At 41.1% G+C, this 14746-nt stretch overlaps 1 protein-coding gene across 1 annotated transcript; it reads right to left on the bottom strand.

Moving 5' to 3' along the window:
- Positions 1-231: 231 nt before the first annotated feature.
- Positions 232-14326, bottom strand: MRPL15 (mitochondrial ribosomal protein L15). The gene is made up of 5 exons (XM_030553092.1): positions 14160-14326; positions 10885-11042; positions 3891-4056; positions 3379-3502; positions 232-786 (listed from the first exon to the last, which is right to left on the bottom strand). Exons 1-5 carry the CDS (start codon positions 14274-14276, stop codon positions 449-451), a joined length of 903 nt encoding a protein of 300 aa, XP_030408952.1. The 5' UTR covers positions 14277-14326; the 3' UTR covers positions 232-448.
- Positions 14327-14746: the final 420 nt, after the last annotated feature.

Raw genomic sequence — 14746 nt, 5'->3', positions numbered from 1 at the left:
TCTGAAATGTCTTTACAGCAAGATGCATTTCACTAGTCCCCTCTCACCTTTTTTTTTTAGAAGCCTTAAAATGTTAGTTGAAAATCAAGGTTAAAAATTGGGATTGAGGAATAAGTGAAAGCTAAAATTATTGCTACAACCTATTCCTTTGACTAGCATTCTCTAGAATAAAATCAGCATCAGAATATTTTTAAACCAACGAAACAAATAGTAAATGACAGCAAGAGAAAAATGTGTCAGAATGTGTATTTTATTCTTGAAAGACTATTCACTACACGGTATTATGACTCAATATAGAAAAGAGATGTACCTGTAGCATTACCCAGTCACAAATGTATATTAATGTTTTGACTAGTACAATAAGAATGTGTTTAAAAAAACAAATCTCACTTCTAATCCATTATTTCATATCCAGATGCTTCCTGTACATCTGCAGTTGTCTCAGAATTCATGAGCTGTAGTATCTTAGCAACCTCTCATCTGTTGGTTTCAGGATTTTCTTTTCACTCATGTTTACCACCCAACCTGGAGCAAGACCAAAGAAAATCTGTCTAGGGTCCTTACGGGTGCTCAGCATTCGGAAAAGTTCATCTTTACTTATGTCTGGCAAAACATAACCATATTTCTTGGCGAGTTCAAGTCTGGCTTCTGGAATATTTGATGGATTAGCTAGATACCCACGATTCCTGGCATCTGTGTAGTAACGGACCAGATCTTCAGGTGGAAGCATTCGCTTTGGAATAGGCTGGCCACGCAGAAAGAAAGGTATTGGCTTGCACAAAATCTCTATAGTTAAGCAAAGAAGAGAAAGAAAGATGTAGGTAATAGTACTTCCTAATCAAGGTTCAAAAGCATTAGATGATGCCTCCTTTCCTCAAAAGACAAGTACACCATATGCCTGAAATCTCTTGCTAGATTATTTACCTGCCACAAACTCATGCAGAGGAAAGGAAGAAAACTAGAGACAAATCTCTCCATATTTTCTTGTTCTGGGATACCAGACATCAATTAAATTATACAAATGCAATAAACCAAATGAATCAGTTAAAAATATTGTTTAAAAGGAAAAACTGATTTATAGTCCCGATTTAAAACCATCTGCATGAACCACTGTTTTAAGAAAAATGTTTTAAATAAATATGTACAGTAACTCCTTGCTTAACATTGTAGTTATGTTCCTGAAAAATGCGACTAAGCAGAACGATGTTAAGCGAATCCAATTTCCCATACGAATTAATATAAATGGGAGAGTTAGGTTCCAGGGAATTTTTTTTCACCAGACAAAAAACTATATATTATATAAATATACACACAATATAAGTTTTAAACAAACAATTTAATACTGTTCACAGATATGATGATTGTGAACAGTATTGATGGTTGAGGTGGTGAAGTTAGAGAACGGGATATTTCCCAGGGAATGCCTGGCTGCTAAATGATGAACTAGTACTTGGCTGAGCCCTCAAGGGTTAACACATTGTTATTAATGTAGCCTCTCACACAAGGCAGCACAAACACATGGGAGGGGAGACAGCATAGCAGAGACAGACACACACACCCTGGGGGGGGGGGGGGAGAGGCACACTGTCCCTTTAAGTAAGCTGACCCACTCTTAAATGCACTGTCTTTTTAAATGGATCAGGAAGTTGAGACAGCAGCTACTGCCCCAGGCACTCTGTCTCTCTCCATCCCTGTCCTCTCCCTGCTCTATATGGAGAAGGGGTAGGCAGGAGCAGGGGGGAAGGGGACACCCTGACATTAGCCTCCCTCTTCCCCACCCCTGTACAGTAAGCAGGAGTCTGGGAGCAGCTCCAAGGCAGAGGGCAGGAGCACCACATGGCAGTGGGGGAGGGACAGCTGAACTGCTGATTGATAGCCTGCAAGGCAGTGCAGAACACAGAACTTAGGAGAGCAGGGAGCTGATAGGGGGTTGCCAGTCCACCCTGGTTCCAAGCCCCCACCAGCTAGCTCTTCCTTGCAGGCTGCTCTTCCTGCAAGCAGTGGACAAAGCAGGCAGCTGCCAAACGATGTTAGCAGGGAGCGCTGCACAACTTTAAATGAACATGTTCCCTAATTCATCAGCTATGTAACAACGTTAACCGGGACGACTTTAAGTGAGGAGTTACTGTATAGCATGCCTGCTTTGGAAAGAAAGATATGGTACAATAATGTAAACTGTAAGATTACCATGTACTTAAAGGCCTTGCTTGTAGGTTAGGACTGTTATATCAGGGCTAGAGACACATGACGGATGATCAACAGAAGTTGGTACAATAAAAGACATTACCTCCCCACCTTGTCTTTCTAATATCCTGGGACCGACACAGCTACATCACCACTTCATATATCAGAGCTGTTTATTTTCAGCTCATGGAGAACTCTCTCAAATGTACTGCCCTAATAAGGATCATGTTTGGCCTCCAGTTCATGCATGCAACCACCATTAATACAGTAGATTATATCTTGCCCAACATTCACATGCACAGACTCAAGCCAAGCAGAAACCACACTCTTCAATGAAACTCTGTAAAAAAGTGATAGCTATTTTGTTTAAAGGTGATTCCACGCTCCTCAAATTTTGTTTTCCTAATAAAATGGCTATTTCAAAAAAAACCCAAAACAAATCACCACAATTTAAAAAATACATTTCAAATCTGTATTTTGCTTTAAATTGGCTCTTTTCCCCTCTCCTGCCCTATGGACTGTTTTCCTAGAAGAGGAGTGCCAGGAATATGGTCAAATACTTTAAAGCACTAATTTACCATAATAGTAACAAAGGAGTAAGACTTTGTGGTCTCCAATAAGCTTAGCCTTAGATAAATATATACGCCTAATTACAAAAAAAAACACAAACCCCCAAGTTACTTAACTCAGTTATTTTTTGCATTTTGTTATGAATGTTTAAAAAAAAAAAGCGTTCAAGCACTTCAACTTTCACTGTCAATATTTTCCCTACATCTAATAATGGACATAATGTTCATTAGATACAATTGTAAAAACAAACAAACCTGCAGAACTCAGCCAGTTTAACATGTTCCTCCCGACCCCTACTAAAGCAACCTTGCACTCCAAATCTGCAAACTCCTTAAATGTAGTTTTTTCCCTAAACAGAATAATTTATATAGCATCACTAACTGGGTAGGGCTGATAAGCAAACAGTAAATAATGGAAAACTCAGCAAGTACTGCTTTTGAGGGAGAATAATTGTCTAGCAGATCTCTATTAGGCTGCATTGATTTAACAGAGCTCCTACTGGATCTTCAAAAAGAACAGATGATTGACTCTTTCCAGTGCTGTCTACATTTAGGATTTAGATTTTTAAAAACCAACTCCATTCCACCAAAGAAAAGAAGTGGGGAGATGAGGGGAAATTCTTACCCAAACTCCGTGGATCATAGAAGCCTGTTGTAATAACACCACCATTTTTTTCAATTGCAGCAATGGCTAGCTCAGATGCCATCTGTACTTCAATATTTACTTTTGCTGAAAAGATATCGGCACCCTGTAAGTTACAGCATGTGCTTAGATTAGTTAAATGTTAATTGAATATTCTGGTAGCTATATTTATCCATCTCTACAGAGCATCAAATGTGAAATACAAAAACTAAGCTGGGTCACAATTCTACAATATTCTATTACATGTTCTAACAATTTTAACTACTATTCCAAAGTGAAAAAAATAACAGCTTGCAAATCATAAAACAGTCCAGCTTTTCATGAATATATAGTGCCCTCTAGTGGATTTGGTATTATAAATTTAATTAGTCTTCCATTTGGATACATAAAACTGCGGCTTAGAAAAGTAGTCATGCTTCCAGGAGAGAGGGGAAACCAAACAAAAAATGGAGGCGTTACACTACCGGTAGACTAATAGTGTATTTCAGACATACCTCCTCCACTAGTTGGACACCATAATCCCTTTTGAGTGGCTGTATTGTAACACCTCTGGCATTAGTGAGCTGAGTTAAATCAATCGGTTGAGTGGGATCCACTCTACCCAAGTCAATAAGGTATTGCAGCTTTTGAAGACTGAGGGGATGATACTGGCGCCTGCGGCTGGAGAAAAGGCAAAGAAGAGCAAAGAAGTTTAGAATTTCTAAATATGAAGCTGAAATTCAGTATAGTTAGAGTGAAACAAGCTTCCAGGTTTAGTGGGTTAAGAGACAAATAAACGATACAATAATTTTTTTCTGTTTTCCATCCTTTCCTAAATGTTCCAAGCAATTTTGTTTAAGAAGAGGCCCATCCATAAGTACATTTTATTCCCCTTTTATAAAATAGGAAACCAAACATTATAACTGGCTATCACTGGGTTCAATTCACATCAAAGTAACATCCCCAGCAGCTGGTCAGCTTAATTTGCCCAGACTGTCTGGGTTCTAGAGGGAGAGGCTAAGTGTTATTCTGAAGAGGAAATCAGAAAGTTTGAATGCTTTTTGGCAAGTTAAGATTTTAGACAACAACTTCTCCTATGAGTTTAACTCAGCAGCCTTGTTGACACATGAGAATCTGACTCAATGACATACAAGCATATGCAAAGAATCCTCAGTATTCTACTCCAATGTGAGCTCTTTCTCATCTTATGTCTAGTTGACAATTTTATTTAATTGCTTTTCTATTGTGTTTATTGTAAGCAAGCACCTCACAAATATTAATGATTTATCCCTCATGTCACCCTGCAAGGTAAGGAAATACCGAGTAAATATCCACTCCCCCATATGGCTGGGTATTTGATTTGTCAAATAATATATATTTTTAAAAGGTCAAATATTTTAAAGCACTAATTTACCATAACAACAGTAACAAAGGAGTAAGACTTTGTGGTCTCCAATAAGCTTAGCCTTACATAAATACATATACCTAATTACATCCCCCTCCCCCCCCCAAAAAAAAAACCCAACTTACTTAACTCAGTTATTTTTATTCATAAAAATGTGACGCACAATGTAATGAAATTCAAAAAAGTTGAAGAACAGCACCATGACACAAAGAAGTAGGCCAAGCCACTATATCAGGGCATTCTTGCTGGAATATCTGACAAGTCAAATAATAGGTAATCAGTTAATCAGACCACTGACATTATACAACTAATCAACTGACCAGCTTGCCAAGTCTACTCCCCTACACACTCAAGGGGAGCAGGAAGATTGCAGCCAAGAGCCATCAGCTTAAAAAAAGGAATGGGGCTAAAAAGGGAAAAAGTATAAGCAGGCTGGCTGAATCACAGGTGAAAATCTAGCTTTCAAATAGGTTATTCAAATACTTGCCTCTGTTATCCAGTGAGTTGTATTATTAGTCAGATACTGGAATGGATGTATTTAAATACCTGTGAAATTCATTAAATAATATATTTGGCTATATGATCAGTCATAGTAGAAAGTTATATTTCTAACAACCAAATGAAATAGAAAGCTGAGTATTACAATTAAATGAAGCAAAGTATTTAAAATACACAACTCTTTTAGTGCACAAATATTTTTCTCTATGGCTAGTAGGCTATGACTTCCGCTAACCGGCATACATTTTTCAAGCCCTGGAAGTATTTTCACTTGTTTTTATACACGGGGACCAAAACAGAGATTAAGAATAGGAAGAATACTGTAAATATGGGATGGAAATTTTGTTTGATTACATATGCACAGTAAGTATATCACCCATAAACACATACAAACACTAAACTATGTTTGGCCTTTGTTATCATGTAAGAATAAACTGGACAGACATTTTCCAAGAGGTTGGGCTTGGATTTAAGCAAATATCAACATTTACACAAGATAACAAAATACCATTTGGTTGAGTATATTCACAGATGAGGTAAATGTATTTTAATCACAGCTACAAAGAGGCCGTTTACCTGTATTTTGGCAAAATTTATATTTCTAAGTACAGGACATGTTTCTTGGAACAGTTGTAGAGTTACAACAGGCTCTTTACCACATTGCTAATTTACTTTGCTATTGTTTTACTGTACAACACAAGTTACTGTGAAACTTCTGTCACTGTAGAAGACTGGATCATTTTTCATTAAAAAGGCAGTTTACTAGATACATTTAACATTAATGAGAAACTCCTAGTTTTTAGATGTTCTTCAGCATTCCCTGTTTTGGACTGCTGATTCAGGAAGTCTCTGTCTAGCCACCTGTGGAAAGTGCTGCTCATCCACTTTCATGGTAAGGTAAGTTAAGATGGGGGAGATGACTATTTGGAAATAAAAATTAAGAAAGCAACTTGCTTAAAAAAAGTTTTCATAATTCTAATCAAATGTCACTACTAACCGCATATTAAATTCACTTAGTTGTTAGGCATATACACAGAAAACTTTTAGTAATGAAAACGAGTCTGCTACCTACACTTCATTCCACAGAACAGAAACATACATATGGATATTCACCGAAATCAGCATTAAAAAAAAACCAAACAAACACCAAACTACATATTTAGTAAGACTTTATACACAAGCATAGATTAGAAACAGCTCAAGGGTGAAGGAGGTCAACACATGCAATATATCACGTGGCTCTTAATGGCTAAAACTGTGGTATATGTTTGCCACTATTACAAATATTAGTGCCATAAATTTGCATTACCCTTTACAGAATTAAAAGAAAGTCACGGACCCAAACAGCATGCACACTAAATTACACAAGAAATGATGACAGACAAGGAGAAACATGGTTTTCATGTTGTGCATGAAACCTGTAAGTTCTGATTTATTTTTAACTGGAGCAAAACAGATAGCAGTGATGTGCAGATCAATGACTGACAGACATGGATTATGAGAAAGTATCTGTAGAGTTTGAGGTCAATTGCCCCACTAGAAGAGGAAGGGTGTTCCAAAAGCAAGGACAGTTATGGAAAAGGCACACAAATTCCAATGGGAGGAGGAAGCAAAGCAGGATGCATAGGCAGAGCACAGAGTGCAAGATGAAATGAAAAAAGTATGGAGTAGAATACTTCAGCTGAATCCAGTGAATTTTGCTGTTAAGAAAGTTAGCAAGACTATGGGCAGTCAGAAGGGTGCAGAAGTCAACAAGGACAATGGTTCTGAACATTGCTAAGGATGAGTAAAAAAATAACAGTGCAAGTGTGAATGGACAAAATCAGAGAGGCTAAGGCTATGTCTACACTACAGACCTTACAGCAGCACAGCTGTAGCTCTCTCTCATAAAACTGGAAGGGACCTTGAAAGGTCATTCAGTCCAGTACCCTGCCTTCACAGCAGGACCAAGTGTTGTCCCTGACAGATTTTCGCCCCAGATCCCTAAATGGCCCCCTCAAGGATTATACTCACAACTCTGGGTTTAGCAGGCCAATGCTCAAACCACTGATCTATCCCTCCCCCACAATTAAACCACCCCCCTATGAGCAGTGGTAGCTACGGGCATGGCTACACTTGCAGATGTAGAGCACTGTGAGTTAAATCCCCCTTCATAGAGCGCAGTAGGGAAAGCGATGCAGTCTGTCAACACCGACAGCTTCAAGTACACTGGCATGGCCACATTTGCAGCACTTGTAGTATCATTGGGAGCAGTGCATTATGGGCAGCTATCCCACAATGCAAGTAACTGCAACATGCTTTTCAAATGGGGGGTGTGTGTGGACTGTGACAGGGAGTGTGTTCGTGTATGTGGGGGGAGAGTGTGGGTTTTTGGGGTGCTGAGAGTGTGTCAGCATGCTGTCTTGTATGTTCAGACCCCCCCTCCCTCCCCACCTGCCTCTCTCTCTCTCTCTCTCCCCCTCACTCACTCACTCACAGCAAACAGTAATGCTTTTTTCGGAGCTGAAGCAGCTCCAGCTTCTCCGAAAGGGAGCTCTGAAAGGGCATTTCTGCATTCCTGCAGCCGATTTCACAACAATGACAAGAATGGCCACTTGATTTAAGGGGATTATGGAAGCGCAGTAACGCAACACCTCATTCACACTGGCACCGGGGCGCTCCAGCAGGGCACAGCAAACATTATTCCACTTGCCGAGGTAGAGTACCAACAGCGCTGTAGCTGTGGAGTCAGAACGCTCTACGTGCCTTGCCAGCATGGATGAAGAGTGAACTAGGGTGCCCCGAGCTGCTTTACTGCGCTGTAACTCGCAAGTGTAGCCAAGGCCTTTGTCAGCAGGAGAGTGTCTCTCGCTGGCATAGCGCTGTCCACACTAGTACTTTTGTTAATTAAACTTATGTTGGTCAGGGGGTGTTTTTTTTCCACACTACTGACAGACAGAAGTTTTATTGACAAAAGTGCTACTGTAGACATAGCCCAAGACACAAAACGAGTTACACCAAGCCAAGGACATAAAAGGCAATAAAAAGCTTTATCAATTCATTAGGAGCAAGACAAACACAAAGGAACCAGTAGGTCCACTACTTAACAGGTAAGGAGAACTAACAACAGAGGACGTCAAGAAAGCTGAGGAGTTTAATGCCTATTTCGCTTCAATCTTCACTGAAAAGGTCAATGGTGATCAGATACTCAACACAATATTAACAAGGGGGGAAGGAGGACAAGCTAAAGTAGATAAAGAACAGGTTAAAGAATATTTAGGTAAATTAGATGTATTCAAGTCAGCAGGGCCTGATGAAATTAATCCTTGGTACTTAAGGAACTAACTGAAGGAACCTCAGAACCATTACCAATTATCTTTGAGAACTCATGAAGTCCCCGAGGGATGGAAAAGGGCAAACATAATACATATCTTTAAAAAAAGGAGAGGAATAAAAAAAGAGGAGCTGAGGAATTATAGATCAGTCAGCCTAACTTTGATACCTGGAAAGATACTGGAATCAATTATTAAACAATGTGTAGGTACTTACAGGATAGCAGGGTTATAAATAATAGCTACAGGGATCTTTTAAGAACAAACCATGCCAAACTAACCAAATTTCCTTCTTTGAGAGGGTTACTGGCCTATTAGATAGGGAGGAAGCTACAGATGTGATTTATCTAGATTTCAGTAAAGCTTTTGACACAGTCTCACATGACATACTTATAAGCAAATTAAGGAAATGTGATGTAGATTGAGTTACAATAAGGTGGGTGCATAATTGGTTCAAAGACTATACTCAAAGAGTAGTTATCAACAGTTCACTGTGAAACTGGGGGACGTGGGGGTGTGGATCTAGTGGGTCTCACAGGATCTGTCCTGGGACCAGTACTGTTTGATATTTTAATTAATGACTTGGACAATGGAGTGGAGAGTATGTTTATAAAATCTTCAGATGACAAAGCTGGGAGGGGTTGCAAGCACTTTGGAGGACAGGACTAGAATTCAAAAGGACCTTGTTAAGTTGGAGAATTGGTCTGAAAGCAACAAAATGAAATTCAATAAAGACAAGTCCAAAGTTCTGTACTTCAGAACTAAAAAACAAATGCATTAATAGCAAAATGGGAAATAACTGGCTAGGTGGAAGTACTGCTGAAAAGGCTCTGGGGGCTAGAGTGAATCACAAGTTGAATATGCGCCAACAATGAGATGCAGTTGCGAAAAAGCTTAATATCACTCTGAGGTGCATTAATAGGTGTGTACTATGTAAGATACGTGAGGTAACTGTTCTGTTCTACTTGGCTCTGGTGTGGCCTCACCTGCAGTAGCATGTGTAGCTTTGGATGCCACACTTCAAGAAAGATGTGAAAAAACTGGACAGAGCCTAGAGAAGAGCTATAAAAATGAAAAAATAAAAAGATTTAGACAACCTGAACCTCTGGGGAAATTATTATTATTATTTTTTTTAAGCCAACACTTTGGCATGTTCAGTCTTGAAAATAGACAAATGAGGGAGTACCAGACAATAGTTCTCAAATATGTTAAGGGCTGTTATAAAGAGGATGATGCTCAATTGTCCTCCATGTCTACTGATAGTATAACAACAAGAAATAACAGGCTTAATCTGTAGCAAGGGAGATTTAGGTTAGCTACTCATAAAAGCTTTTCCAATTGTAAGGATAGTTAAGCACTGAAACAGGGTTCCTAGGGAAGCTGTAGAATCACCATCACTGGAGGTTTTTAAGAACAGACTGGACAAACATCTGTCAAGTATGGTCTAAGTATTCTTGATCCTGCCTCATCACAGGGCTTGACTAGATGATCTCTCAAGGTCCCTGGAGCTACTATACCATTTGAGTATATCATCAAAGATGGAAAAAACTTACCATGATTAGAGGTGTGGAAGTGAGTAAGTAGGATTAGTTGGCCAAGAGCTGAAGGAAGAGCAGGTGATCTTGTAGAGATGTTGAACCCAATGGGGTTGATCCAAAGCCCATGAGGGTCCTTGGGAGTCTTTCAAAAGGCTTCAGATTAAGACAAGTGAGTGCACGAAGGAAAATAATAAAGGTGGAGAGAGAGCAAGAGCTGAGCAGGAGGAGTAGTGGGGCAGATACAGATGAAAGATAGAAACAGACAAAGCAGTCAAGTGTGGAAAAGAGGGTAGAAGGTTGTAACCAGGAAGTCATCAATATGGAGAGTAGAAAATGAAGGGAGAGCCGTTCAGAAGGTGGCAGAGAAGTGAGGGAGACTAATGGATTTAAAGTATCAGAGGGGTAGCTGTGTTAGTCTGGATCTGTAAAAGCAGCAAAGAATCCTGTGGCACCTTATAGACTAACAGCATGCATCTGAGGAAGTGGGTATTCATCCATGAAAGCTCATGCTCCAAAACGTCTGTTAGTCTATAAAGTGCCACAGGATTCTTTGCTGCTTTTAATGGATTTAAAGTTACAGAAAGTGACAAGGGGGAGAGAGGGTGGGGAAATTTTGGGGAAAACAGATGACGAACAAAGGGGAGAGTGTCTCATATGTTCAGGCTGCATTCACAAAATTAGATTTCGACTGCCACATCAGAAGAAAGATAAAAGCAAATGACATTCCACTTGAAATAAATCTAGAAAGCAAACTTACCTGTGTCCTTCATTATACCCATATTTTGGAATAATCAAGTAAAATGGCGTCTGGCCACCCTCAAAGCCCAATCGGGGGCGAGTTCCTCTTTGTCTTTGTCCTTTATGACCTCGACCACTTTTCTTACCTCCATGTCTTCCACGGCCACGTCTTTTTTCCTTGAAAGCAATAATTCATAAATTCAGTTAATTACACTATAGATACATAAGCTCTGGCAATGTACATTCTGAGGAAATATAAAACTGTTCTCTAATGAATTTGGGGAGATTGATGAGAAAAGTTAAGCATTTCCACTTCTGTAATTAAAGGAGAGAATATTAAACAAAATGTGATTCTAGATAGTTACCAATCAAATGGTTTGAAAGTCTACATGGATATGTGCAAAGTGAGAGTAAGAATATGTACACACTACAGCTTACATTGGTATAAGTTATGTCACCCAGGGGTGTAAATAAGCCACATGCCCCCCTACAAGCAACGTAAGTTACACCAGCCAAAGTGCCAGTGTGGATAGTGCAATGTAGATGGGAGAGCTGAAGTAATTAAACTGATGGGAGACCTCTCACCTATCAGCTTAGAGCGTCTGCATTAGCAGAGCTGTAAGTTTTGTAGTGTAGCCATATAGTACTATATTTTCCTCTCACCTCTAATATTTTGTTATCAATCAAGGATGATTAAGTGGTTACGGCACTAGTCTAGGACTTGGGAGACCCAACTTCAATTCCTTGCTCTACCACAGACTTCCTATGTGACCTTAGGAAAATCACTTAGCCTCTGTGTCTCAGTTTCCCAATCTGTAAAATGAGGATAATAGTACTTCCCTACCTCTCAGAGGTATTATGAGGATAAATACATTCAAAAGATTGTGAAGCATTTTGAAATCAACAAATGAAAAGTGCTATATAAAAAGAGATTAGGTATTATTGTAGGTCTGAGAGTTAGATACTTTCTCCTGAATGATAACCTACTGAGATTTCTCACCCACTTAGGGCATGTCTACACTACGATCTTAAATTGACCTATGTTAGGTCAACTTGAAGCCACCATAATAATTACTGCAATGGCTGATGTCCACACTACCCTCCTTCTGTCAGTGGTGCATGTTCCCACCAAGACCATTTCCACCAACTGAAGAGGGACAGTGTGGGGGCATGAGAGCCAGGGCTCTCAGCTTTGCACAGCTCCCCTCTAGGAAGGGAGGGGACAACCACCCAGGACTTTTCACCTCCAGCAGGGTGATCCGCGCCCAGAGTCTGGTTGGCTACCATTCTCCCAGAGGTGAGTGGGGAGCCAGGATCCTGAGGGTGCAGCAGGGAACCCGGGCAACAGCCTGGCTTGGATGGAGATCCTGCAGCAGCCCAGCTGGGGAGCTGGTTTTCTTGTCAATTTCAGCCTGTCTTTTACCCCTAACACTGTAGTGTAGGCCAAGCCTGAGTGAGGAAAATTCTACTTGGAAGTTGAGCAGGAAGAGATTCCATCTCACAATAAAATAAGAGGTTAAAGAAAAGAAAATAATTTTGTATATATGTATTAGCATGAATGTGACCGATCGGAATCAGACTGCTTCAAGAGTTTGTAGTTTTCACTGCTGTTTGGGTGAAGGAACTTTTGGTGTGCAGCAGCAGGTTCCACAAAGACAGTTAGTGGACAGAAGGGTGGAGGGCTGTACATTTACCCCACAGCTTGCCATGAACTGATGTGTTGTACAGACATGCCCTCATTGACTTCGTAGGATTATTTTAAAAGCAAGGTTTTTATACATAGTGTAAAAGAATAATTACCCTCTACTTCATAGGATAATCTGATTAACTGCACATCATAAGGAATGTCACTCATTTTAAACCTTATTTTCCCTTGTGTCACTGACTTGCTGTTCACTGTTTATTAATACTGGAGTTATTTACACCAGAAATGCTATTTATAAAATAGCTCATTTACCATAGGTATTGGTCATTCATTTCACATTCTCTTACTACCTTTCATTGTGTTCTCAGTTTGCATTTGTTACACGGGGAACCACATAACCCTTTATTTTAACATTTGGCTATTTTTATTTGGTGTCTGTTAGTTAATTCAGGCTATTTTAATGTATTAAATAATGTGAATAGTAGTCAGGATAGTAGCAATTTAAATAAGACACCATTAAATGACACAGTTGGTATTTTCACTGTACTTTTATTCAATAAGTTTAGATGACCTAACATTAGGTACTGTAAAAATCAGCTACTTTGCATAATTGGACTCCTGCACAGAACACTGTGCAGGGTTGGGGCTTTAGATCCGTTTCATATTCCTCGATCCCTAACCATCTGAGAACTGTGAATCTGACATTTTCAAATACATAAACTACCAACATTTTAGACTTCCTACTTCAGCTTTTTGTAAGTCATCCCCCCTCATACACACAATTAAGGGGCACTAACAGAACAGGTGGGGAGACATGAGGGAACAGTCAAGTTAATAGTGCAGCTCTTCTTATAAATTTTATCTTAAAACGCTTGACTCAAATCCTGCAATTGGATCCAAACAAACGGTTCCCTGGGCGCAACCCCATAAAAGTTAAAGGGGTTCACCCACAAAGATCCAATTTCAGGATTGAGGCTTTTGTGCCCATCCTCATTAGGAAAGGTTTCAAAAGTCTGCACCAATGCACTACATTGAGGTAGTTCAATCAATCCAAACCCTCTGCTGTGGGCATACTCCAGTCGAGGAAAATATCTACATTAAGAGTTTGCACTGGTGATGCAGTTTCAAGTGTGCAATTTTCTAAAACCGACACAGATGGTTACATCTACATTACAGACGTCTGTTGGCATAACTATATTGGTCAGGCGTGTGAAGCTGTACCAGCAAACGTCTTTAGCATCTTTAACGTTTATCTGTTAGCATTTTACATCCTGGAGTCAAGCCAATACAGGAGAATTTCAGCTTTCACTGGGGGCGAATACACAGTCTCATCGCTGAGGAAAGGACCCAAAAGGGCACGAACCCTAAAGGCCAAAAGAAGCCATAATTTTCTACGCCAGCTTCATGATTTTGACCGCCAAGGCCCCACGGCACCGAAAGGGCTTCTGGACCAGCCTGCAAACCGCAAGAGACGCTCGGTCTCGGGGCTAAGGAGCCGGTCCAGGCTAGAGCGGATCCTGCAACAACCGGGGATCAGCGCTGAGCAGCTGAGGCCGCCTGGGTACCTGGGGGGAGCGGGCCCAGCCCCGTTATCGGAGCGCCAAGGCCCGGGCCGAGCCCGCTCCGGGTCTCCTGCGCCCGGCACTCACCGATTTCTTGGCGCCGGGGTTGGGTCTCAGGTTAACCAGGCTGACCCTGGGCAGGGCCCGGAGTAGCTCCAGCGCCTTGGGCCCGCCGCCACCACCACCCCGCGACGCGGCTGCCATGGCCGCTCGCTCCCGCTGCCGCACACACCCGGCCTGCAAGGGCAAAAGCGGCGGTGAGCAGCGCGTCGCTTTACGGCTGCCGGAACCCCCTCCCCCTCCCAACTGTCGCGACGCGGCTGTGTCGGGGAGGCCGGGCGGGGCGCTGAGACAATGCGGGTGGGGAGCGGGGGAGGGGTGGCCGGGTTACATGCCGCGTGGTGTAGTGTGTGTCCATGGATTCTGTGGGGTGTGTCTGTGCCCGTTTCCTGGGATAATAGGGATAAAATAGTGAACACAAGGGCGTTTACCACTGCTTGGCATGCTGGCAGACACTGTTTCCTTGCCCGCCTCCATCTGTTTGTAACCATATGGTGTCTCTTGTCTCATATTTGGATTGTAAACTCTTGGGGGCAGGCAGGGCCATTGCAAGGATATGTTGTGCCCTAGGCGAAACATTCACCTTGTGCTTCCCGCCCCCCCTTCACATCGGT

This window comes from Gopherus evgoodei, chromosome 2 (assembly GCF_007399415.2).
Source record: "Gopherus evgoodei ecotype Sinaloan lineage chromosome 2, rGopEvg1_v1.p, whole genome shotgun sequence".
Classification (NCBI taxonomy): Eukaryota; Metazoa; Chordata; order Testudines; family Testudinidae; genus Gopherus; species Gopherus evgoodei.
This window is presented reverse-complemented; position numbering and strand designations above follow the sequence as displayed.